General features: G+C 46.6%; 5 protein-coding genes across 10 annotated transcripts in view; 3 read left to right on the plus strand and 2 right to left on the minus strand.

The window, feature by feature from the left end:
- Nucleotides 1-4,350, minus strand: part of LOC148388797 (peroxidasin homolog) — a 23,987-nt gene extending 19,637 nt beyond the window's left edge. Inside the window, exons 1-2 of one of the 3 annotated variants that reach the window (XM_088395171.1) lie at nt 4,168-4,347; nt 1,347-1,402 (exon numbers count right to left, since the gene is read on the minus strand). The gene's annotated coding sequence lies outside the window, so the exon portion shown is untranslated. Of the gene's footprint in view, nt 1-1,346; nt 1,403-4,167 lie in introns of all 3 variants that reach the window. The other 2 variants (XM_088395173.1, XM_088395175.1) reach the window with 2 other exon arrangements.
- Nucleotides 4,351-5,202: 852 nt separating this feature from the next.
- nrl (neural retina leucine zipper) lies at nt 5,203-9,874 on the plus strand. The gene is made up of 5 exons (XM_088394928.1): nt 5,203-5,518; nt 6,436-7,156; nt 7,230-7,517; nt 7,875-8,090; nt 8,197-9,874. The coding sequence occupies exons 2-5, from the start codon at nt 6,578-6,580 to the stop codon at nt 8,350-8,352; spliced, it is 1,239 nt and encodes a 412-aa protein (XP_088251054.1). The 5' UTR covers nt 5,203-5,518; nt 6,436-6,577; the 3' UTR covers nt 8,353-9,874.
- Nucleotides 9,875-10,577: 703 nt separating this feature from the next.
- On the plus strand, nt 10,578-13,129 carry LOC148388800 (GTP-binding protein REM 2-like). Its single transcript, XM_088394929.1, has 6 exons — nt 10,578-10,704; nt 10,851-10,911; nt 11,253-11,577; nt 11,652-11,725; nt 12,014-12,191; nt 12,433-13,129. Exons 2-6 carry the CDS (start codon nt 10,858-10,860, stop codon nt 12,726-12,728), a joined length of 927 nt encoding a protein of 308 aa, XP_088251055.1. The 5' UTR covers nt 10,578-10,704; nt 10,851-10,857; the 3' UTR covers nt 12,729-13,129.
- Nucleotides 13,130-13,939: 810 nt separating this feature from the next.
- Nucleotides 13,940-20,400, minus strand: paics (phosphoribosylaminoimidazole carboxylase, phosphoribosylaminoimidazole succinocarboxamide synthetase). 3 transcript variants are annotated; one of them, XM_088394303.1, is made up of 15 exons: nt 20,201-20,400; nt 19,239-19,676; nt 19,112-19,171; nt 18,510-19,043; nt 18,353-18,430; nt 18,007-18,137; nt 16,561-16,600; nt 16,281-16,478; nt 15,559-15,737; nt 15,297-15,476; nt 15,054-15,167; nt 14,888-14,971; nt 14,594-14,774; nt 14,315-14,473; nt 13,940-14,239 (listed from the first exon to the last, which is right to left on the minus strand). In XM_088394303.1, exons 1-15 carry the CDS (start codon nt 20,253-20,255, stop codon nt 14,073-14,075), a joined length of 2,598 nt encoding a protein of 865 aa, XP_088250429.1. In that variant the 5' UTR covers nt 20,256-20,400; the 3' UTR covers nt 13,940-14,072. The 3 variants fall into 3 exon arrangements, with proteins under 3 accessions (XP_088250429.1, XP_088250430.1, XP_088250431.1); XM_088394304.1 differs by lacking the exons at nt 18,007-18,137; nt 18,353-18,430; nt 18,510-19,043; ... (1 more) ...; nt 19,239-19,676; nt 20,201-20,400 and adding an exon at nt 17,072-17,426; XM_088394305.1 differs by lacking the exons at nt 18,007-18,137; nt 18,353-18,430; nt 18,510-19,043; ... (1 more) ...; nt 19,239-19,676; nt 20,201-20,400 and adding an exon at nt 16,707-16,725.
- On the plus strand, nt 16,758-23,501 carry ppat (phosphoribosyl pyrophosphate amidotransferase). Of its 2 annotated transcripts, XM_088394307.1 has the most exons (12): nt 16,758-16,909; nt 17,117-17,382; nt 20,916-20,982; nt 21,052-21,258; nt 21,323-21,435; nt 21,500-21,645; nt 21,718-21,790; nt 21,859-22,010; nt 22,110-22,237; nt 22,303-22,524; nt 22,826-22,946; nt 23,007-23,501. In XM_088394307.1, exons 2-12 carry the CDS (start codon nt 17,255-17,257, stop codon nt 23,177-23,179), a joined length of 1,530 nt encoding a protein of 509 aa, XP_088250433.1. In that variant the 5' UTR covers nt 16,758-16,909; nt 17,117-17,254; the 3' UTR covers nt 23,180-23,501. The 2 variants fall into 2 exon arrangements, with proteins under 2 accessions (XP_088250433.1, XP_088250434.1); XM_088394308.1 differs by lacking the exon at nt 16,758-16,909 and having other exon boundaries at nt 17,101-17,382.
- Nucleotides 23,502-23,903: the final 402 nt, after the last annotated feature.

Raw genomic sequence — 23,903 nt, forward strand, 5'->3', positions numbered from 1 at the left:
CTATTTTATTAAAATCCATAAAAAACAATTTTTCACCAGCAGACCACTCTAAACGCATTTCCCCATCACGCCTGCAAAAGGTCACAAGTGGTCTGCTGGGCTCAGTCGCCATGGGAACCGTCTCCTTAACGGGGACGGCGTAGAGTCCCCTGGAGGATCTGGCAGCTGTGAGCACTATGATGTCATTATAATACAAAAGAGCAGTACACTGATCTTTCTTTAAGATAGCTAGGAAAGTCAAAATAGACAACTGATGCGGTTGCACAAGTGCACACACCCTCTTACAGCAAAAAAATAAAATTAAAATAATGTGGCTGTGTTTAGAACTCGCCAGTCGCATTCCAACTCCTCCATCCGCCATTTCCTTTTGATGACGGCTAAATCGATTTAGAATAAACTATGTGCTTTGGATCATGACGTTTTTAATTGATTGAATAAATGGAATGATAGATAGGATGGGACGGTCATGATGTGATATTCTTTAGAATTAATTCTTATGTTGTTTGTTAAAGTCAAGTAATAAAAATATGGAAGGGGGGTAATGGTGAGGGGGGGCCGCGCAACTGGGGGGGCGGTGAATTAACAGATTTAGTGTCATCTCTCAGTCTGGGAGTATCGACCACCTTAATCCCTCATCATCCCTCTCTTCCTCCTCCCCCCCTCCCCCTCCTCCTCTACTGTCTACCAGCACCCCCTGATTTTCCACCTCTCTTTATCCGTGTGTTTTTTTCCATACCTTCAGATTAAGATAATACTTCACGTTTGTTTGTATGTGTCAGCGTCTACGCTTGTAAGCCTGGAGCAGACCCAGCAGCGTGACGCCGGGTACCGCTGGAGATTGTCAACATATTGATTGATTGGCACCGAGGACAACCCGTCAATTATTGCAAGTGACATCATAGCCCGTTTTACTTTTTTATTGATTGACCTGCAGGGGGTGCCACTTTGCGCTTATGAATCGATGGGACCGGGAGCTCGGCGAGCGAGAACTCATCGATCCGAGGCGGGCAAAGGCGCGAGGAGGGCGAGCTAATATCCTCGGCGGCTTATGTCTTCACTGCAGACGGTTTATGAAGACGGCGTTGCTATCTGTTAATCCGACACCCGTTTCAAGGGGGACAATCAGCGCTAATCCCATGACTAGCCTGATAATACCACTCACAATAAGACCCCACGTGTGGACAACTCACAATGCATTCATAAACAATCAACAAGGCAGCATTGGGCCGGCTTGGAAAAAAAAAATCGATGAAAACCAAAAACAATAAAGGGAATTGTTTCAGTATAGGACATTGGAATTTCAGATATAATACAAACAATGAAGTACAAAATATGTTGCCACTTACCTAAAATGCAGATGACTGTTTATTTTGCCATTTCTTCAAAAGAAGAAAAGTAGTTTCTGAAAAAGAAAACACACTTTTAATATTGGACTTTACTAAACAGAAGACAATATTTGTTAAAAAAAAAAAACAGGTGATGCCAATTTAGCAATTTCTGAAAAAGAAAATAATTTTTGATGTTGGATTTAACTTATAGGAAGACAAACCTTATATGTATAAATAAATAAGATACTGAGGTTGAAATTTCCCAAAAGATAAACTACTTGCAATTTCTGGGGGAAAAAAACAAAACTCGTAAAACAAAGACAAACTTAAGAACTTTCCTTAAAAGAAGATAAACTATTCATATCTCCTAAAAAACAGAAAAGATTTTGAATTCCTAGCATGTCCGAAAAACCAACAAACTTTTGATGTCACACTTTCTTGAGACAAAAGACATATTTAGCAGTTTGCTAAAAATAAAACACACTGTATTTCTTTTTTTTTTTTAAATAAAAATGTAATGTTGAATGATTTGTGCGGCCGTTTTGTGCATGCGTGTGCACACGTGTAGAGAGTGAAGGAGCCCACTCGTGCAGGGCACGAGGGCGGGAGACGGCCCCTCGCGAGGTGAGACGTGTAAGCCTGACGCTTGCGCTGGCGTTAGCGCGGATTAGGTCATGTATCTCTGGGATCAGGCCGCGTTAGTGGAGACCCTGCGGCCCCCTGACGCCTTGCCGCTTCACCCCGAGCGTCACCGCCGCCGAGCACCGACGCGGCGGCGCTCACCTCACATCCTGTCCGTCCCCCTATACGTCAAAAAACAGCTTGAGATTCGCTTGGCTACTGTTTTATGACCCCACTTGAACTTTAGAGCCACTCGGGGGACAAAGGCTGAGAGGTCAGATTGTCATTGACAGCAGGTGGCAGGGTAGCCGTTCCGCAAATTTAAAGGGTCAATCTAAGGCGAGGATGGGCAATCTATGGCCCTGGGGCCACGTTGGGCATGCGCTTGTATTTAAACGGGTTTAATCAGGAGTTCTGTAATGTTTGAAATATTGTGCTAATATGGATAGTAGCATCGGACAATAAATAAGCGGGGTATTGTCAACAAATAAAATATCATACAATGTGTGCAGTAGCACAGAGCTGACACTAGATGGCAACAGCAAAGAGCTACAAATACAATGATAACAGATGATTTTATCTGCGACTACTTCTCATTCTTCTTTGTATTTGTTTATGCAGTCTGGATGGCGGTACTGCCTCTCACAGGTCAGCCTCGGTACTACAACATACATGTAGTTTGGGGAACTCGACATGGCTGGTGAATATATTGCTATAAGTGTGGTAAGAACATACATATATTGTAAAATTCCAGATGTTACAGATGTTTATTACTGAACAATGACATTTTGGGGCTTTGTTATACAAAACAAGTGGGAGTTGTGCCAATAAAAAAAGTTGACCCCTAGTTGACCCTTTTGATCCATCATTGGGTCATTTTTGACCCAACTGTTTTTAGAGTGTAAATTGATATGAAATTATTGGCTGACACATTGCACGATTCTTGCGAGATAAATGTGTGTGCAGACGCCGGAGGGATGGCGGTGTGCCGTGGACTATGAGGTAAGTTCCTCTGTGTGCCTCCCACTCTTTTTGTCCCGAACCCTCGCTCACCACGCCGGAGGCCTTGTTGTTTTTGCCGCTAAGCTTTCCTCCGGAAACACAAACGATTACAAGATAAAGAGGTTAAAAGACAGAACAAGAGGGAGAGGAGCAAAAAGAAGCGGGTGGAAATGGCAACTAATGGGAACTTTAAGCAGGCGATGAGTCTTTGAGAAACAGAAGTGCAGTCGCATTTTCATGACTCAGCGGTTTGTTTGTCGTTACAAATCAGATTTGTAAAAAAAAAAAAAAAAATCATCTTTAACTGCTTAACAAGACAACGGTAAAGCGCACACAGACTCCGGATTAACAAGTTTTAGCGGGCAGAATTGCTTGTTGTGCATTTCTCGACTTAGATGGCTTGTGAAGAAACAGAATTAATTGACAGATTTTGAGTCTAACAGACAGAGGCGGGACCATGGGGGCAGGGGTGGTGGGTGGGTGGGAGGTGTCTCAAACAAAGCGCTTCATGGACATTTGAGCAATCTTCCAGAAGACGCCTCACTCATATTATGGCTACAATTACATTTCATTAGCTTGAAATATTCTATTTGACACTGGAAAAAAAAATTCAACATTTTTTCACACTTGTGACTTCATTACTGATTCAATGAGACTAATAAACAGCATTTGTCTTATTTCTAGATATGATTATATGAACTGTATAAGTATTTTACAAATTACATTACTAGCAACAATTCAGCTTTTTATTTGAGTTGTACTTTGTTAGCAGAGATACAGTTTACTTGTGGCGCACTTTTTGACTTGTCCATCCAACAACACATAAAACGTAACAAAATCAATCCCCTCACAATATATATGAACACGTCTTGTATAAAAGCACTGCAGTCAAGTTAAGAAGTAAGCTAACGCTAGCGTTAGCGCTAACATTAGCGCTAGCGTTAGCGGTAACGATAGCGCTAGCGTTAACTAGCGTTAGCGAGAAGCTAATGATCGCATTTAACACATTATTGTGTTACCCAAGAATAAAACAGCACATACAATGCAATTCATTTGAAACAACTACTCAAAATACATCCACAGGAAGTGAAAATATAAAGCACACAGTGCTAAAATCAGCAGAAATTATGCTAATGCTATGAAAACGAGGGCATTATACACACACAATAATATGAAAATGAAATAGTTAATTATTTTTGTGCGGTCTCAAGCTTACCTCTTTACTGTGTCTGTCATTTTTATAGATTTAAGGAACGAAGTCTTTCGGCAAGTGCTTCGCACAGACTTTGCCCACAGATTTGGGTACTTCGTCCTGAAAAATGAAAGTTTTCCAGAAACTTCTTTGAGGTTCTGATGGAACGGTGTAATGAGTAATAAAGATGGCGGACCTCGTTTAGTTTGTCCCGCCTCAACGGATGTGACGTCATGGTTAGACATACGTAATAGAAAATGGATAAAATTGAACAGAGTAAAATATATTCCCCAATATATATATAAAATATATAAAATATATATATATTGGGGAATATTTTTTCTATATAAAAATAAATATATATTATAAAAGTATCTCTGTAGCACCTGGAGGGATTGGATTAAACTTTTCTACAATCCTGGAAACCCCAAATGCACAATAAAATGTATATAAAAGCTAAAAAAGTGGATTTTGCATATGTGTGTGTATATATAGATATATATTAGTAATGTATATAATTTTATTCATTTACTTTTGCATAATAATTTATTATTACTTGCAATTTATGTAATTATAAAATGTCTAACACAATTTAAAGCTATGTAAAATGAAATGGCAAATTCATTCATTTTTAAAATTGCATGATTACCTATATTTTACTCTTTGTATTCAAAAGGTAATATGAAAGTCTTATTTTTAGCAGGTTCATTTTATTCAATTCGGATCAATAATTGCTGTTTGAGCAATGACCGAAACGCAAGATGAGGTGCAGTAGCCGCCAGTGTCCACACCGAGGCTATGCTGAGTCAATTTGCCAAGGGTCCCAAATTTGCAGCCAAAACCAAATGTGAGCAACAAGTGTGTCAGGAGTGAGTGCAAGGACACATCACAGGCATCACAAAATAATAAAACAGAACACGTCACTTAAAACGTGTGTGTGTGTGTGTGTGTGTGTGTGTAGTGAGGTCTGACAGGTAGCCAGATAAACTTCAAAAACAGACAAAGGGTGACAAAGGCCGATACAGAGGAGAAAAACATTGGTGGGACGGGACGGGGGGGTTGGTTCTGGTATGGAGAGGGGGCACATGCCAGTGAACCATGTGAGGGGACGCTGTGGCTGGGTGGAGGGTGCGAGGGGATGTGGGATTGTTGCAAACAGGGATTTGCATCAGCGGGGAAAGAAAGGAAGGGGGCAGCGACACTTTAGCCACTCGCACACACCGACCGACACACTCACACACACTCGGTGTCCGCCTGTCAGTCACGCAGTGGTGCGTCCATCCTTTTGTTGTGTGTGTGTGTGCGTGCATGTGTGTGTGTGTGTGTGCGTGCCGTCATGTCGACCCCGGCTCATCGTTCATCTCTATGACGGACGGTAAGTTCATCTCATACTTTTTTTTTTTATTCATGTGTGAGTGTCCAGTACGCGTGTGTGATGATGGAGGCCTCCGTCGCCGCTGACGACCACCGCGGCTCATTGGAGACCGTCGGGGTCCCAACTAATGAGGTGTACCGCAGAGGCGCGAGTCAAAGGTGGATTTTTTTTTCCAAACTTTCATTTTGATGGCAATCAAAGGTCTGTAATTAGCGATCAGGCTCGCTCCAACACACCCGAATGGTATTTTGTGAAAAACGTGATAGCCAATAAAAACTGTTCAGATCCATCATAGAATCCTTAAACCTGCTTTTACCGTGTTGTCAGGTCTTTTTGACCCGCTGTGTGTTATTTTCATAATCAAGATATGAAGGGGTCAGTTTGACCCACTGAACGTGACCCACTGCAAATGTGTGATTGTACTTCTTTGGAGTTATTTGAAATGGCGGCTCGGCAAGAGCGTGCTTGCGTTCCCGTTGAAAGTGTCCGCTGTGGATTAAGCATCCGACCTTAATTGGATTTGGCCTATGAGACTTGTGAATCTTTGTGTCAAAAATGATTAAGCCTGCTCAGTTATCACACTGCACAAGACATCTATGAGTGTGTCTAATCAATAGTCACTAAGACCTAAGATATCAAAGTTAATCAATTTAGTTTACATTTGTTTTGAGAACGCATTTTGATGGAAATTTGTTTGTGAGAAGTTTTCTTTGGCTGACGCATTTTGGTTTTAGCAATTGATTGTTTTTGGAATTATCAAGGCACCATGTGTGGAAAAGATCTTTAACCCAGATTATGTTTGATGGGGAAGCTGTCAAACTGAGAAATTGGTCAAATCATGGCTGGATGGGCGGGCTATTATTGTGTCAGTGGACAAAATTTGTCATCTTGTCATTTTTTGCCTTGACTTCTTCCAGGAGCAGAGAAGTACACGGCCAGAAGGAATCACGCTTGGAAAAAGAGGAAGATCCTCACCTGTCTTGCTTGCCGCTGTCGTCTATGAGTTGCCCCGAGGCTCTCCAGTGGACTTTCCAGCATTCCTGATTGACAGCAGACATCATGTCCTCACCCCCCCTCCCTATGAACTCCCTCCCCCCCAGCCCACTGGCCATGGAGTACCTCAACGACTTTGACCTCCTCAAGTTCGAGGTCAAACCCGACACGCCGCCGCTGTCCGCTCAATGCGGGTATCCAAAAGCGGGCGGCTCGCCGTATGGCGCCCGCCCCCCGCCGGACTCCAGCCTGAGCTCCAGCCCTTACGACTCGCTGCCGCCCTCGCCCACCCTGAGCGACGGCCAGCCGCCGCCATCGGGCTCGTCCTCGCTGTCCTCGTCGTCCTCCTCCATCTCCTTCCCGCTCTCCGGCTTCACGTCCGCCGTCGGTTCCGGCGGATCGCAAGGGAATGCGGACGCCAGCTCGGGTCACGCCGGCCATCCTCAAGGCGCCGGACCGGCCTCGCTGGAAGACCTGATCTGGTTTGCGGCCCTGCAGCAGCAGTTTGGCGGCGAGGTCCCGGGGCCCGCCACCCTGCTGGGCGCCCTGGGTGAGCGAGATAGGGCGCCCGGCAACGGCTTCCTCGGCTGCGAGGACGCCGTGGAGGCTTTGCTGAACTCGGCCGCCGCGGCCGTCAGCTCCCAGGTACAGGTCTCCAACATCCTTGCACAGATAGTTGAATGAACAGTGGATTAATCGAATCCGTGTATCGGTTCAGTTTCCAGGTCTTTCTCAGAACTCCAGCAGCACCCTGTGCGACTCGGGCAGCGATAGCGGCGCCGACGCGTCCTGCTCCAAAAGCGGCGACCTCTGCCACCGGCCGCTCCTCTTCCTGTCCAACCCTTCGCTACCCAACGCCGCCACCTCGGCGGGGCCGGCTCCTTACCCGCAAGCCCTCAGCCCCCAAGGCCGCCTCGTCCCCCATCAGCATCACCACCATCAGCACCACCTTCATCACCAAATGCACGCCGGCCTTCACCATCATCATCACTCGCAAGTGGGTCAGGTGGGTCTAATGAAACAGATGAAATGATTACAATGAGATTTTTTGGGGGGATATTTTCACCTCGGGGTGTGCTCACTTTTGATGCCACCATTACTGGCTTCTACAAAAATGTTGGATGTCTTGGTGGATGTTTCTGAGCTCTATGTGGAGCGTAGTTCCGTCTTACATTAATATCTGCTATTATTGTTGGCGTAATCCCGATAACTGTCAGGCACACTTAGGTCAGATTACATGACAGATTATTGGACAGCCAACCCACAAACAAACATCCACCATGACACTATAGCATAAACACATCTTTCATTATCTTCAACCCGGGTGGAAAAAATAAATTATTCTCATTTCTGTGTGCGGCAGTGCGACGGGAACGATCGTTTCTCCGACGAGCAGCTGGTGAGCCTGTCGGTGCGCGAACTCAACCGCCATCTGCGTGGCGTCAGCAAGGACGAGGTGGTGCGCCTGAAGCAGAAGCGACGTACGCTTAAAAACCGTGGCTACGCTCAATCGTGCCGCTACAAGCGCTTACAGCACCGCCACGCTCTGGAGTCGGAGAAACACGTGCTCACGCAACAGGTACGCCGATGCTGCCCGGGTTCGTTCGGCCATCCGGTTTGGACCACGCTTTCTGAGAACCACCCACAACAGTCACAACCACCATGATATCTTTTTGCCCACTCAGCTGGAGCAGCTCCAGTGCGATCTGACTCGGGTGCTGAGGGAGCGTGACGCCTACAAGGCTCGCTACGAGAAGCTGCTCAGCGCCAGCCACGCCGAAGCCCCGACGGGCCGCGGCGACGGCGGCGGTGGCTCGCCTTCGCCCGATTTCTTCCTCTGAGGTGACCCACAGCCGCCACCACAACCACACAGAGGAAAAGACAAGAGCCGACGTGGAGCAAACATGGATGCTTGTGACTCTTCATTCGTTGGGTTTGCTGCTTGGACTCACTTTGATTACACTGTGAATGATGGTTGCACTAGCTCCGGGGACAGCAGTGCAACTGTGGACGGGGACATGCTACACTATGTGGACAAAAGTCCTGGGACACACCTCACCAAATTTTCATGTAAAATTATTTTTAATATTCTAAAACGTTTTTTCCTAAAAGTACACCAAAGAAATCCATAGAATATTATTATTATTATTATTAATCTATGAGCAAAAACTGCATTAACATAAAATCAAGTTACAATAAATAAATAAATAGATAAATAAATAAATAAATAAATAAATAAATAAATAAATAAATAAATAAATAAAAGACCTTTCATTTACATAAAAAAAAATCTTTGGTCATAAAACGTAAAATCAAGTTACAATAAATAAATAAATAAATAAAAGATCTTTCATTTACATTAAAAAAAAGAAAAATTCTTTGGTCATGTCCGATTGCATTTTTCAAAATTTTGTAATGTCTAGCCATATTTCAATTTCATATTCAATTGTGATTTCCACTTTACGTCCCAATACTTTTGTCCATATATTGAATTTGATATGGATTTATCTTGCATTAACACTGCTGAGCATTTTAGTCTATGCAAATTTCACTCAGCCTGCATTAGAGGCTTCGAGGCTGAAAATGTCGTTATTTTTATATATGCTGTATCTCAAAATGGTTTACGAGGCTGCTTCTGAGATGCGAGTGGTGCAGTGGTGCTGCTGGCTAACCAAGTTTGAAGGAAGCGTCCGTGGCATGCAGTTAATATTTCACAGTTGCCTACCAAAGCGTTTCAGCTCTTTCTGTCAGATTGACGAATGTACCACGGGAATCTTCCTGCATGCGATTGTGCTCAAGCCGGAACAAGACGCACCTTTTTATTTTTCCTCCATTATGCTCTTTTTCTTTTTTTGGTTTTGTACATATACAAAAGAGTTGCTGCTTGAAAGGTGTTATCGCTTTAGACTGGGATTTCAGTCCTTGGCATCAAATTGACCACAGGCAAAAGAAGAAAAAATAATTGACAAAACTATTACATTAGTTGAGTCCTCAAAATTTCCTGTCTGGTGCTCGGGTCTTAATAATAAGTCATGATGCAGCGAAACAATCTACTCATGGAGACATGAAATTCTTTGACAGGGTGGATACATTAGAACTATTTATTTTGTTTGAGGGTAGAATAAATAAGGTGCTGTTTTATTTATTCACTTATTTATTCCGTATTTATTGATTGTTTCCTTTTTGTGCTGATTCTAATCACTCATTTGATCTTATTAGTGTGTAATTGACTTTCCTACTCTTGGTTTTTGCCCTGCGACAATTAGAAGGAAGACAAATGATGACAAAATGTGAAGGGATCTCGCTCCAACTGTAGTGTAGTGTGATTTCACGGCAAATAAACGCGACATACTTGACCATCTACTCTGACTCGCTGCCATTTTATCAATTGAGACATTCAATCCGTTTTGAAATACAAAAACGACATTTGAAAGAAAAGCTCCGGCATGCGGCTAGCCACACCGTCATTTTTGTAGCTTTCCATTCAGCGCTCCGCACGCGTACCTCTGGGCCTATTCTTTCCATCCATCCCTCCATCCCTTTATCCACGGCCCTCTATGGGTGGGGAGGAGGGGGGGGGGGGGGGTCAGTGACCCTGGCTGTGTGCTGTTTGGGATGACCTCATCTTCAACGCCGCCTCCCTTCTCTCTCTGTGTGTCTCTGGCTCTCTCTCTGGCCTGCAGGATTAGGCCTATAATAGCGTCCTGGCAGTCCACTGCCGGACTCTTTTGTGCCTTTGTGTGTGTGTGTGTGCGTGTGTGTGTAAGAGACTCACACGGCCACACGTTGCATTCTGACTACAGGGAGCACATAGCAAATTATGAGGTGCAGAATGATCCATATTTTGATAATAATATTAATGGGTTGTTTCATCAAGAGGATAAGTAATGATGAACAGACTACACAAAAAACTACACAAAAAAACAACACAATTTTGCCTTTCATTAGCTTCTTGCTAACACACAATGCAAAACACCACAGACTGGCTAGTAGATAGCTTTGGTGTTTTAGAGCTGGAATAGCTTCAAAAGATGGAAAAAAAAATCATCATGAAGACATTGTACTTTGCTGCTCTCTAGCGGTACGTTCTTGAATTGACACAGAAAGGTCAACTCGGAGTGAGCGAGAGAGAAAGAGAGAGAGACGGAGAGAGCGCTCCAATCATCTTGTAGTTGCAGAAATCCGCGTGACAGGTGAGGACGGCTCAGGTACTCACTGAGTGGCTGCGTGAGTGGGTGAAGACGGGATTGAGGGTTGGGGGGGATGCGTCTGTTGGATGGTGTCTTTTCCCCAGTTTGTCCCCCACCCCACCGAGTCCTCATCCAGCGTCGTGTCTCAGCTTGCAGATGCCGACAGATGTGCCCCAAGACGGACTCAAGACCCAGGAGGAGCCCCTTAAGGTAAAGAGACAATCAGCAAATTAGTTGCTGCTTTTGTGTGTGTGTGTGTGTGTGTGTGTGTGTGTGTGTGTGTGTGTGTGTGTGTGTGTGTGTGTGTGTTTGTTTTATGGTTAGTTTGACAGAAATATGAATTGATAGCAAAAAACTGCTGTCTAACTGCCAAACAGCCACTCCAAATCCTTTTTCTTCTCAATATGAATTTTTTTTTTTTCTAAAATATGCTTTCTTTTTACTAGGTTGCGACCTTTATTTTTTATCCTGACTCATTGGCAGGCAAAAATGTACGGTTTGAACGCCCACTCAAAGATGGTTCCTTGCCAAACTTCCAACATATCTTCCAGTGTGACCCCATGACCCTGACGGGCACGCCGACCGCCCGCCGAGGCAGCACGCCGCTGCCCATCAAGCATCAGCTCAGGCGGGAAGAGGCCGTGCACGATGACTGTGACTGGTCCTCGGAGGCGGACTGTGGAGCCGCCGCCGCCGCCACACCGCCCATCCGCTTTAGCTTGGCGCCGGACGACGTGGCACCAGCGGAAGAGGCGGAGAGCAGGCCCGACGGCCCCCTGAGGATAGCCCTTCTCGGACAGAACGGCGTGGGGAAGTCATCGCTGGCCTTCGCCTTAGCGGGGGACGTGGACCGAACGGCGTCAGTGGATTCAGACGGTTGTTTGTTTTGCTCACTCCAGATTTCGTAGTACTTAATTATCCAGGCTCACCTGTGCTCTTGTTGTCTTCAGGGGAGGGTCGTGTCAGCGCCGTCACCGTGGACGACGAGGAGAGCGACATCGTCATCTATGACAACTGGAGACACGTGAGACAAACATGCATGGACATGCAAATGATTGCACTTCTCCTGGGATCAAAATAATGGCCACATTGTGACGCCTCAGTGTGCTCATTATCCGTTTGTTTTGCGTGTTCCATTTCCCGGAGGCACGACTCAGGTGTGTGTGTGTATGTGAGTGTGTGTGGGTGTAGGGGGGACTGCCAACAGATGTGTGAAGGTGTCAAATTCCAGAGGGAGTGCTCTAAAAACAACATGAATCATTGGATGTTGTGTTTCTATTGTGACATTCATTTCTCGTGTGTGTGTTGTCAGGACCTGTCAGCGTTGCGTTGCGAAGTGTGCGTGCTGGTGTTCTCGGTGACCGACCGGCGCAGTTTCCATCGCACGGCGCAGCTTCGCCTGCTCCTGCGAGAGACCCAGCCGCAGACTCCCATCATCCTGGTGGGCAACAAAAGCGACCTGGTTCGCTCTCGAGAAGTCACCACTCAAGGTCAGACTAAAGTACCTCGGGAATTTTCACCTTGCTGTTTTATAGGTCAGATCAAAACTTTTGTTTGAAGTAAAAGTAGTGCATTGGAGCCATCTTGTGGTGTCTTGGTGCTAAGGTGCTATGTGTACTGCCATCTATTGGTTGAGAGTGGAATTACAACCACTATAACAGACCCAATAAAAGTCTGCACACAAAAAAAAAATCTCTAACCTCATGTGACCCCCCCCCCCCCCTCCCCCAGAGGCCATGTCCAGCGCCACCCTCTTCAACTGCCTCTATCTGGAGATATCGGCCTCTCTGGACCACCGCACCTCGGAGCTCTTGGAGAGTGTTGTACGGCTAGCGCGGGGCCAACCCCCGTGGCCCCCGGGAACCAGCCCGGAAGAAATGAGTGCCGGGGGCCAGTGGGAGAACATCACTTCACGCGCCAAGCGCTTCCTGTCCAGCCTGGTTCCTCGCTACCAGCGCGAGCGAGGGGACGCCGGACGCTTCCTGCGGCAGAAGTCGCGCTCTTGCCACGACCTGGGGGCCCTGTGACGAGGAATAACATTGAAAACTTGCTCACTTGAAAACTAGCGTACCCTATGTACAGTGAAACCACATGCAGTGGATATAATAAGTCTACACCCCCCTTTCCAAATGCTAGGTTTTCGTGGTATAAAAATTGAGACAAACTTTTTTCACCATTAATGTGATGTGTACAACTTCACTGGAAAATTTAAAAACAAATTCTTTAAGGCAGAAGCTAAGTTAGTGAGGTAATGTGGCTGCATAATTAATTTACCTAAAGTTTTAAAATGCCTTAAAATTGACACCTGAAGCGTCATGTTATATTTATCCACTCATATTTTGTACAAAACAGACACAATACTTGTGTATAATAAATAAGCTGCTGTAGTGATACTTCAATGTGAATAAAAGGCTTTTTTATAGTCAAATAGTCTGCCTCGTTCATCTCAGTGACAACGAGGAGGAAGCAGCAGTGCTCCTGTTGACCGAATATTCCGAGTCATTAACGAGGAGGGATACCACGCTGATGATTCATTTAGTCTCATTGTGGTCTCCATGGCAACGACGGTCAAGCAGGGGAATCCACTGAATAGTTAGGAAAGAGATAAAATGAGGATGGAGGAGTATATACGCGGATGCTTTGTTGCTATGTTACGGTCGTCAAGGAGACGTGGGCCCCATCATAACGCCATGATGACGTCATGGCACGCTTACCTCCTCTGCTGCTGCGATGCTTTTGCAATTTCATCCAGCAGCTTCTTCCTCCTCCTCTTGATCTTGGCGCTCGCTCTCTCATCCGCTATCCTCCCACGTCTTCATCCCACACGTGCACCGTTTTTTGGAACATCACAGGTCGTTTTACCCATTGTTTGTTGCCAACAAAGGATTGCGGAGCTGTGATATATTGGAATACTCAGAAATGTTTATATTTAGTAAAAGTGGCAGGAGGTTCTGAGTCATTCCCTCGGCTGAAAACTGCTGGAAAGACAAAAGAATAAGATTGATTGTAGGTAAAGCGGACGAGCTCCGTCTTGCGGTTGAAATGGTGTACTGCAACTAGATGAGACGCATAATCATCCAAATACATAGATAAAACTAGAAATTAATTTAAAACTTTTTTAAAGGACGAAAAGAATAAATATATAAAAATAAATAATGGAAAAACAAATTTATAAACAAATAAAAAATTTAAAAAACATCACATCTTATCTAAGTTTGGTTGTATAAGATCAGAGACATTGTGTTAGAAATTATTTTTAATGGAACGAATGATGCACAAATTCATGTTAAAGATTTTCTTGCCAAGACGAGCTGAATCAGCAAACTACAGGAGGATGATTATGATGATGTCAACATCAATGTGACATTGGCTCAGAGGCTGCAGGCCTGGAGCTTCTTGTCAGCCACCTTGAGAGCCACCCAAGTGTTGAGCATGGAGGCCCTCAGCTTGCTCCACACCAGGTGATTGGTCAGACCAAAGATCTGAGCTGCAAATCGAGCAGCCGCATCAGGGGAGAGGATGGTGGAACAGCCCAGACCTGTAGCCAACGAGAGGAAGATGGTTTTCAATTATTGATCTCAATTAAAAAAAAAAAAAAAAAACCATCACTCACCGCTGGGCATTCGGAGGGAGGACCACACGTCCTGGGAGCCCCAGTCGGGCGTAATCGGTGGGCAGTTGATGACGGGATAAGCCGTGTTACCCGACATCACGGGGCCGAGCCCGTTGCTCCTGCCGGCCACCGCCACAAACACAGTGGGAATGCCGTCTCCTGGCAAACAATAACAAAAAAAAAGAAATAATCTGCTTTCTTGTTTTATAATGATTAATTAGATTAAAAATATATCTAAACTATTTGGTTACGTCCCACCGCGGGAAGGACGATACCAACCTTCGTATTCCGCTTTGATACGCAGAGTCTCGTCCGGGCCTTTGTGCGCAGAGGTGACGCGCAGCACGCAAGGAATTCCATAAGACTCGCAGGCCTTCTTGATCTTCTCGCAGTGGGCCATGTCCGAAGTGGAGCCCATCAGGACCACCACCCTGCTGGTGGCTTGGGACTCCAGCAGAAGCTAGACAGGGGCAGCAAAAACCACAGTTGGTCATCCAAAGCAATGGCACTCCCCCACCCACCAAAATTGATCAAAATCTTCTGATAAGTGAGGATAAAAAGGTTTTGTCGCACCTTGACCCTTTCGGAGACCCACTCAAAGTTTCTCTTCACCATTTGCATGGCCTCTGGGGTCACTTCTTTGAGGTCTCTGTAAACCTAGAGAGAGGAGCAAAGTCCTTGACTTGCTCAAGTCAATGAGTTCTTCAGTGAAGACGAGAAAAAAAAAAAAAAGACTGACCTGCTTATCTTTCTGCTGGCTTCTGTCTCCAGCGGGCCACAGCCTCCACGAGTCGTTGTCGATCACATCGGCCAGAACAATCTCCTGAGTCTTCACGTTCACGCCGAACTCGATCTGGGGGGCAAAGAGCCTTTACAACTCAATACAGCCACCAGGGGGCAGCAAATTAGCCAAAATCACTCAGGATTATACTAGTTGGGGTTTTTCATCACTTTTTTGTTCAAAATGCGTACACCCACGCACCTTCATGTCCACCAGCGTGCAGTTCTGCGTGGCCCAGGCCTTCTCGAGGATCTCAAAGATGGCCACGGTGCTGCGGTTCATGATGTCCACCTCGCAGCGGCCGATGGTGAGCCCGGCCAGGCAGAACTTGGCCTCCAGCACCTGCTCCTCCGACCACTGTGGGTCGTTGTTGGCGTCGTCCTGGAGAAGCCACGTTATCGTTTAGGAACATCGCAAAGACTGTCCACATATCACAGCTGCAGATTACAAAGCATGGACTGACTTTGAAGAACATCTCCATCTTCAGCGGGGAGAAGCGGTAACCCTCTTTCACACCCGGGTTCCTCTTCAGGAACGAACCGGTAGCCACCCTGCGACACACCCACTCGATGGGAATCATCTCGCAGTGGGCCCCCACGAAGGCCGTGTCCGAGTGCTTCCTCACAAAGGCTGTCTTGATGCCTGCAAGAATCGTAAAAATTGGGGCACGGGGGAAAAAAAAAAAACGAGTGTCAAGTAAGGAAAATGACATTGTGTACGTTCTGCTTGATTATAAGTCACACGATGCTCATGTGCAAAATTTGATGGTCTTGTGAGTAGCAAATGGGTTAGAGTTAGACAATTAATTTAAGCAGAGGGCCGAGTCATGCAAGAGTCCGTAATGCCACGGCACATGACAAAATGTTAATAGAGCTCATTATGGTCATTTACAAGACAGCAGTTAGGTTGCCAGCAAAATTATGATAAAAAAAAAAAAAAGATTTTTAGAAATGTTATATGGAGGGGAAAAACATTTCAGGATTAAATGTTAAAAAAAAATACAAATGAATTACAATTAAATGTTTCTTGTTTCCTCTTTTACTGCATTGACGTTTCAGCACTGGCTGGTTAAGTAGTGTACAATGTTAAACTCATCTTGATGATGGATTAGTAATTTAGCATTTTTTCTGAATTAGTCATCGCAGTAAAGTGTTGCACGCATGTAGTATGAATATCATTCGTCACCGGCTTCCTGCAGCAGTTCAAACACGCAGCTTGTGGTTTTATTGGCGATGGCTGCTTTGCCCTCCATTTGGTCTTTCCTCACAGCATTCCCAGCGGTGATCTGGTCCTTGGACTGCACGAGAACTAGTCCAGGCTGATCCACGATCTCGAAGATCTGCTTGGTTTTGCCCTCGTTCAGTTTCTGGCCGATGCTCAGTTCTTAAAAATAAAGACCACATGAGAAGCTATTTTAAAGGTGCGACGTTTTAATGGTTGCATAATCGGAAATATTATACCCTACCTTGTGTTGAGGTCATGTTTATCTTCAACGCGCCGTATAACTGCACGAAAAACAAAACAAACACCAAAAACTGTGAGCCACGCGAAAAGTTGTCAACTGAGGAGAGACAGCAGCGTGCAGGCAGAAGACGGAAGACGGTTTCTTACGTGGTCTGAAAGCCAATCGCTGCTCTCCGTTAACTATTTGGAGCAATCACAAGAGCGGATTGGCGTCACGTGACGGGGGAGACTCCCCTGATTTAACACTGACACATTTTGTATTAGATTTTGGAACCTTCTTTTTACCGACTCAGTGAAAGAAAACGAACAAACATACAAACAGCTCAACATAATCGATTCACTCGATCGAGGTGATTTGTTGTCAACTTTAACTCACAGCACGTCGAGATGCTTGATTACATCCGTCGGACATTAATTAATGGCGCCCGAATTACAAAACTACAATCTGTGTGATTTTTTTAAGACCATGCTTGATCTCGACGATAAGTTATCACGCCGAATTGATTTCGTACCATTTTTTTAGTGTGGTTTTGATCGATCGTATGTTTTTCGTGTAGGAAAAAGATCCCTGTTGCAGCACGTGTTCTGGAAACGAGCTTCTTCGTCTTCCGCATGCGCAGATCACCCTCGAGGCCACTTAGGACCACCAGCTGCAGCAACAACACTGGGCTAGCGAGCGATCAGGCAGCGGCCAGATGGAGTTCGAGGAGTCCGGTATCGGGGAGGAGTGCGGGGTATTCGGCTGTGTGGCTGCCGGTGAGTGGCCCACGCAACTGGAGGTGGCTCAGGTGCTCACCCTGGGACTTGTGGCGTTGCAACACAGGTAACCCGCTACACTTTCAAATTACCCGAGGCACATGTTTTTTTATGCTTTCAAAATGATCCAAACGGTCCAAATGGAGACCTTTCGCTGTTATTCGTTCAATCGTTTTTACACGTGGGGTTTAATATTGACAACGAGTTCCGATCTAGCATGCAAGTGTGAAGGTTTTTTTTTTTTAGAAAGATGCGTTCAAGGACCGGCCAAAGTCGTCGTAAAACAGCAAAGTCCAAACTGGTTTGACATTATGGCTATTAAAACCAGAAGCCAAAAAATGTGAGTGAGCGTACTGTTCAGACCTGTCTAAAATGTTCAGTACGTTCTTTACTCATATAGTTGGCATTCAAGAAGAATTCTGTAGGACTTTAAGTAAGTCAGTAATGTTTCCAAACTACAATCAAAGTAATGCAAGGGGGGGAAAAATGAAGTGGGGGTGCCAAATTTGTCCTCACTTGTTCAACCTTACATCAAATTTTGATTAATCAAGTATTCAGATTAATTTGCCCCACCTCAATATACTAATGAAATGTCACCCCACGTGGTTGTAATTTGCTTAGATCCATATTTCCCCAAGCACTGGTCTGGTGTGACCTCCCACAAATTATGTGAAATTATTCTCATAATTACCTGCGCCTCTGGCGGTGCATCTTGATAGGCCATCGAGCAGACCGAAAGGACTTCAAATATCGGAACGTGAGTCTGCTCATCTTTAATGTTCACGCTGTCCTCGGTTTTTTTCACCGTTGTCAGGAGATCATCTGTAGAGAGAGAAGAATTTTTAATTTTTTTTGAAGAATGCAAAAGATTTGTTTCTGTGGTTGCCTCATGTGCCTGGCCTTTTGTCCACGGTGACAAACGTACTACTATCCGTACTAATTTAATTAAGAGGCCAGTCATGGGACTCGGTCGGGCTGCACAAAGGCTTGTGGCTGTCATGTGAAGTCATTACGCAATCAGCGGACACTCTTCAAACCTTCGTCGTCCGCTTTCCTCTTCCTCCCTCGGCCAGTCGACAAAGAGTCGGCGGGCGTCAGGCTGCTCTCGCGAGATCCTGCAAACGATACATAATGTCTTTATTAGAGATAAGTTTTCTTTGAGATATTTTCAAGGATTAAGAAATAAAGGTGTACCTAATGAAATGCCCTGTGGGTACCACTGGTCCAAGTGATGACTACTTCTTGTTTTCATCCCTTGTTCCTCCCGCGGCATCGGTGCGAGTCGCGTGGGCGAAACCGACTCTGAGCGACAGATTGGTTCCTCCGCCTCACTCGCTGTATGAGCGTCGTCCCGCGGCATCGCGGTTCGGCGGAAGTCCGAGCCCCTGGCCTTGCGGTTCATAATGGCGTCCACCTCGCCGTAATACCTCATGAGGCGTTTGGGGTCGGCGTCGTCCGTCTTGCCCTTTTGGAGCGAGCGGTACAGGTACTTGAGGTTCTTGTACTTGGTGTGGCATTGCTTCCAGTCGCGTTCGATGCCCTGCTGCATCAAGCGGTTGGAGATCTGGGTGAAGACGTCCCGCTTCCTGGTGGAGCTCTCCAGCTGGCGCCGAACCCGCTCGTCGGACCACACTTGAATTAGCGCTCGCACCTCCTGCTCGCTCCAGTTTCGCCCCGTGTCCGACACGGTCACCACTTGGAGCTGGTCGGCGGTGGACGGATCCCCGGCTGTTGAAATGAAACCGGGAGGGAGTCAACATCGGCGGCTCGTCGGCATGAAATATTTGAACTTTGACCTGTCGCTCTCCATTTGGAATCCATGTCGGCGTCCGGGTCGTAATGGTCGCTGTTGTCACCTGCCGGCGCAGAAAACAACATCTGGGTTTTCTTGGATTCCGAATTGAAAGAACACGGCGTACATACCGTTGTCAATCTCGATGACGACCTCGCTTTCGCCAGCGGCCGTCGCGTTCTCCCCGTGACCCAACCTCCTCTGCATCCCCAGAGAGCCCTCCTCCAAGTCGTGGTCCAGCAGAATGGCCTCCACCTCGTGGAAGAACTTCATGTACTTCCCCGGGTTGCTGGTGGCGCCGCCGCGTGCCGCGTGCGTGCTCTTAGCCATCTTGTAGTCGTACTTGAGGTTCTTATATTTGGTGCGGCACTGTTTCCAGTTGCGCACCACGCCGAAGGTGTGCTGCATCTGGCTGGATATCTCCTGGAAGATGTACTTGTTGTGTAACGTGCTCTTGAGGCTCTCCCGGACGCGCCGGTCGGCCCAGACGCACAGCAGGGCTCGCACTTCCTCGTCCGTCCAATGGCGGCCTTCATCTATCCCGACTGGGCCCTGGTGAACCTGGACTCCTGGTTTTTGACAAATGTACACAATATAGCTGCTACTTCAGCAATAGCTACATTTCAACCACCCACCGAAAATATATATTTTAAAAAATGCAGAATTAGCTTGCATGCTAGCTGGCGGCGAGCGCCTCTTGCTGCGACACCACGACGAGCCCGTGGAAAGTAGTTTGGAAACCTAAGGAATAATTTGGCAGACACGCCCACGATCTTTTGAGAGCGAAACAGCGGCTTGATTTGAAGCCTCATTTCTATTCTAATCAAATTTACCAAAAAAAATCACTTAAATATATATTGACTGTCAATTTAATGACTAACTGAATGTTTTTTTTTATGTCATATTTAAAACATATCGATACAAGTAGCGGTAGTATTCAAATAATACAATATGATGTTTTGTAGAAGAAATACTTGAAATGGATTTGAAGCAGAACAATTGAGGTGGCTCCAGTTTCTCACATGACCCCTTTTGGACAAAGTGGACCCCCCCCATGCCTCCCAACCGCCCACAGTCCCCTCTAAATATTTACCTTCAAGAGCTGAGGAGGGGTAGATGCCTCTCTGCTGTGTCCCCACTTCCTCCATTGTTGTGTCCGTCTGAGGCCTCTTGTCGCTTTCAAGGCCCAAGCCGTCCTCGCAGCCACGTTCGACGCTGAGCCTCCTCAGACGCTCCGCCACCAGCTCAAATGTGACTCTGCTCTGAGCCTGGTGCTGAGCTGCCGCCTTGTCCCTCCCCCACGCCGGAGCCAGTTCGCAACCCCCCCCCGCCCCCACCCCTCCGCCGCACTGTCTGCTCAGAGCTGACGTGGAAACGCTTTCCCCACCCCCCCTCGACCCATCTGGCTCTGCTGCTCAGTTCCCTAGGCAACCAGGCGGTTAAGCCCGAAAGCAACGCCCCCGTGCAGGAAAGCGGCCTCACCACTGGCTTAAGCTATGTGTCGACGGGGAGGGCCCTGAGTGTAATCTGAGAAGCAGCTTGGTAAATAGAATGCAACTGCAGCGAGGCAGCGAAACCCCTTGAAGATGTCACACCCCCTGAAAGAAAGGAGAGGAAAAAAAAAACTTTTTAAGATTTCCCTTCCCGCTCTGTGAAACCTGTCTGGTTTGCCTGCAGGCTTGACGGATCATCTGCCCTTGGATTAGCTGGTGCATGTTTCATCCTGCAAAAATTCACGGGCATGATGACAGGGAATCTTCACTCCTGTTGTTTTTCCTCCATTGACCTTTGCGATTGTTCCTTCACAGAGGTCAGGAAAGCGCCGGGGTCGTCACAAGCGATGGCGCCAGTCCACCGACGTACACGACCCTGAAGGTGAACCCCGATCCCCTCGCAAATGACATCTCCACTTGACCACATGCGATTTCTTTTTTTTTTCATCAGGGCATGGGCTTGGTGAGCACGGCTTTCCCCCCCGAGGCTCTCGTCAAGCTGCGTTACGGCAACCTGGGCATCTGTCACACGCGTTACTCCACCACCGGTAATTCGGAGCTGCAGAACTGCCAGCCCTTTGTGGTGGACACGCTGCACGGGCAGATAGCGGTGGCGCACAACGGGGAGTTGGTCAACGCGCTCGCCCTGCGTAAAAAGGTCATCCGCCATTTCGATCTGCGCCTTCCTTTCATCGTACTGAATCGATTGTGCTCGCGTGCAGGTGATGCGTCACGGCGTGGGTTTGTCCACCAGCTCGGACAGCGAGCTCATCACCCAGCTGCTGGCTTTTACTCCGCCCGAGGAGGAGGTGGACGCACCCGACTGGGTGGCCAGGTTTGTGCGACCATTTTGCCGCTCATCCTGCCAGCCATCAAATTGTCTTCCGATGACTTCCTAGGATTAAAAACCTCATGACGGAGACGCCCACGTCGTACTCGTTGTTGGTGATGTACAAAGACGTCATTTACGCCGTGCGGGACCCCTACGGGAACCGACCCCTCTGCATCGGACGTGTGGTGCCTGTCTCCAAACTGCACAACTCAGGTAGTCAAGCGGGAGGAGAAGGCTTTTTTTTTTTTCAAAGCTTCTGATGATTATCTTCACGGGCCTGTTCAGGTGGCGGCGAGGCAGACACGGAGGGCTGGGTCGTGTCCTCAGAGTCCTGCAGCTTCCAGTCCATCGGCGCCAAGTAGGTCCATCCCGACTTGAACTTGGCACGTACCCCATCTTCTGACCGCTCTCTTTCTTGCCACTCAGGTACTACAAAGAGGTTCTCCCGGGAGAGATTGTCCAGATATCCCGACATGGAGTCAAGACTTTGAGCGTGGTGCCTCGTCGCGAGGGGGACCTGCCAGCCTTCTGCATATTCGAATATGTTTACTTTGCCAGACCTGACTCCATTTTTGAAGGTTAGTGTGCTTGCCTTTTGTACCTCTTTTGCTTTACTGTGGAGTCTCCAATCATCATTCCACATCCTCCAAAATATATGTCAACTCTTTATGTAACAGGACAGATGGTGTATACTGTAAGACAGCGCTGCGGCAGACAGCTGGCCATTGAGGCCCCGACGGACGCAGACGTGGTCAGCACCGTACCAGAGTCTGCGACCCCCGCCGCACTGGGTTACGCCCAGGAGGTCGGCCAGAATCCAAATCTGCACCAAATTGTCCCCCTCGGTTCTCAACTGTAATGTTCCCACAGTCCCGCCTGCCCTACATCGAGGTTCTCTGCAAGAACCGCTACGTCGGGAGAACCTTCATCCAGCCCAACACCCGCCTGAGGCAGTTGGGCGTGGCCAAGAAATTTGGCGCCCTGACGGACAACTTTGCGGGCAAGCGGGTTGTGCTGGTCGACGACTCCATCGTCAGGGGCAACACCATCTCGCCCATCATTAAACTACTGAAGGAGGCGGGCGCCACACAGGTTTGACACAATCCAACCTGCCATTTATTCCATTAAATCAAGGTTCCGCTGTATATATATTATTTCTCCTCTGCGAAAAACAAGTTAGTTGTGAAACTGTATTATACTGCCCCCTGGTGGCCAAAGCACACAACTTAATTGTAGCAATTGGGTAATTTCCTTCAGTTTGTATCGTGATCTCTCACAAATCACTAATTTGCCTGTGGTTAGGAATCATTAATCCAAAGAAGATTTTATTCCTGGAAATTTTAGCTGGAATTACCAATTTGATCATGTGGATTGAGCTGCACCTTTCTGACAGGTCCACATCAGAGTGGCTTCGCCTCCTATCAAGTTCCCCTGTTACATGGGAATCAACATCCCCACAAAAGAGGAACTCATCGCCAACAGGCCAGAGTTCCAGGACATCGCCGGTTACATCGGTAAGCGCACGTGCCGAGTCGGCGTTTGACTTACGTTAACTTTTGCCGTGTTGCATTCAGGCGCCGACAGCGTGCAGTACTTGACCGTCGATGGGCTCGTGACGGCCGTCCGGAAGGGAATCGCCTCCCTGCAAGGGGACAAAATGATCGACTCAACATACAAGTCCGGCAGCAAAGTGGGGCACTGCACCGCATGTCTGACTGGAAAGTACCCAGTAGAGCTGGAATGGTAAACTGCCAAAGTCAGTTTAAATGTTACGCTCCATCTTGAGATGACAACTTTGTCCTTCTTACGACACCCGAGTGCCTCTACTGCTTATATTCTAGTGGTTGGATTTATCTGAGTTATGTACATACACCATTAGAATGTGCCCAATTTTATTCAAGCATATTTGTTACGTCAAGAAAAAAAGCTGAAATAAGCAACCAAAGATTTTCTTTTAAGGTCATTTGAGTTTTGTACTAAAATGAGGCAATGTGTAAAATGTCCCTGTGGTCCTGAGTACAATGCGTTAATATTCTGTTTTCTCACATAAAATAAACTGACGGAATTCACCCATTTGTTTTAGTCCTGTTTTTTTAAACTAACAGTAGCAGAATTCTGACTTTAAAATGGGAATTCTCACTTTAAAGTCAGAATTCTGAGAAAAAAAAGTCAGAATACTGTTCCTCTTTCGTAATACACAAATGATAAAACAGATATTTTTCACGTAAAGTGCAAATTAAAGCTGCGCTAACTGAACACCTTTACAATGGCAACATTTTTGACGGCAACGTCTTCTGTTTTATAATAATATATATAATATAATAAGTCAGTATTTAAACAGTTAAAGCAATTCTCGGTTGTCTCAACAGAATGCTTACCAAGTAAAGGATTCCTCCGGCAAGCCGTGCACCTGACTGGAATCCTCGAAACTTCAAAACATGCTGTACTTGAAGACAACACACTTAGGAGAC

This window comes from Syngnathus floridae, chromosome 13, assembly GCF_059516105.1.
Source record: "Syngnathus floridae isolate MCC-2025c chromosome 13, RoL_Sflo_1.0, whole genome shotgun sequence".
NCBI classification, from domain to species: Eukaryota; Metazoa; Chordata; class Actinopteri; order Syngnathiformes; family Syngnathidae; genus Syngnathus; species Syngnathus floridae.

Coding starts and splice junctions, on each gene's coding strand:
- nrl (XM_088394928.1), top strand. CDS start 6,578: ATGTCCTCACCCCCCCTCCCTATGAACTCCCTCCCCCCCAGCCCACTG. Junction 7,157..7,229: donor CCGCGGCCGTCAGCTCCCAG/GTACAGGTCTCC, acceptor GTATCGGTTCAG/TTTCCAGGTCTTTCTCAGAA. Junction 8,091..8,196: donor AACACGTGCTCACGCAACAG/GTACGCCGATGC, acceptor TTGCCCACTCAG/CTGGAGCAGCTCCAGTGCGA.
- LOC148388800 (XM_088394929.1), top strand. CDS start 10,858: ATGCCGACAGATGTGCCCCAAGACGGACTCAAGACCCAGGAGGAGCCC. Junction 10,912..11,252: donor CCCAGGAGGAGCCCCTTAAG/GTAAAGAGACAA, acceptor CATATCTTCCAG/TGTGACCCCATGACCCTGAC. Junction 11,578..11,651: donor GGCGTCAGTGGATTCAGACG/GTTGTTTGTTTT, acceptor TGTTGTCTTCAG/GGGAGGGTCGTGTCAGCGCC.
- ppat (XM_088394307.1), top strand. CDS start 17,255: ATGGAGTTCGAGGAGTCCGGTATCGGGGAGGAGTGCGGGGTATTCGGC. Junction 20,983..21,051: donor CGACGTACACGACCCTGAAG/GTGAACCCCGAT, acceptor TTTTTTCATCAG/GGCATGGGCTTGGTGAGCAC. Junction 22,011..22,109: donor ACCTGACTCCATTTTTGAAG/GTTAGTGTGCTT, acceptor TTTATGTAACAG/GACAGATGGTGTATACTGTA.
- paics (XM_088394303.1), bottom strand. CDS start 20,255: ATGGAGGAAGTGGGGACACAGCAGAGAGGCATCTACCCCTCCTCAGCT. Junction 18,138..18,352: donor GAGGAAAGCGGACGACGAAG/GTTTGAAGAGTG, acceptor CTCTCTCTACAG/ATGATCTCCTGACAACGGTG. Junction 15,738..16,280: donor TGAACTGCTGCAGGAAGCCG/GTGACGAATGAT, acceptor CGATTCTTGCAG/GCATCAAGACAGCCTTTGTG.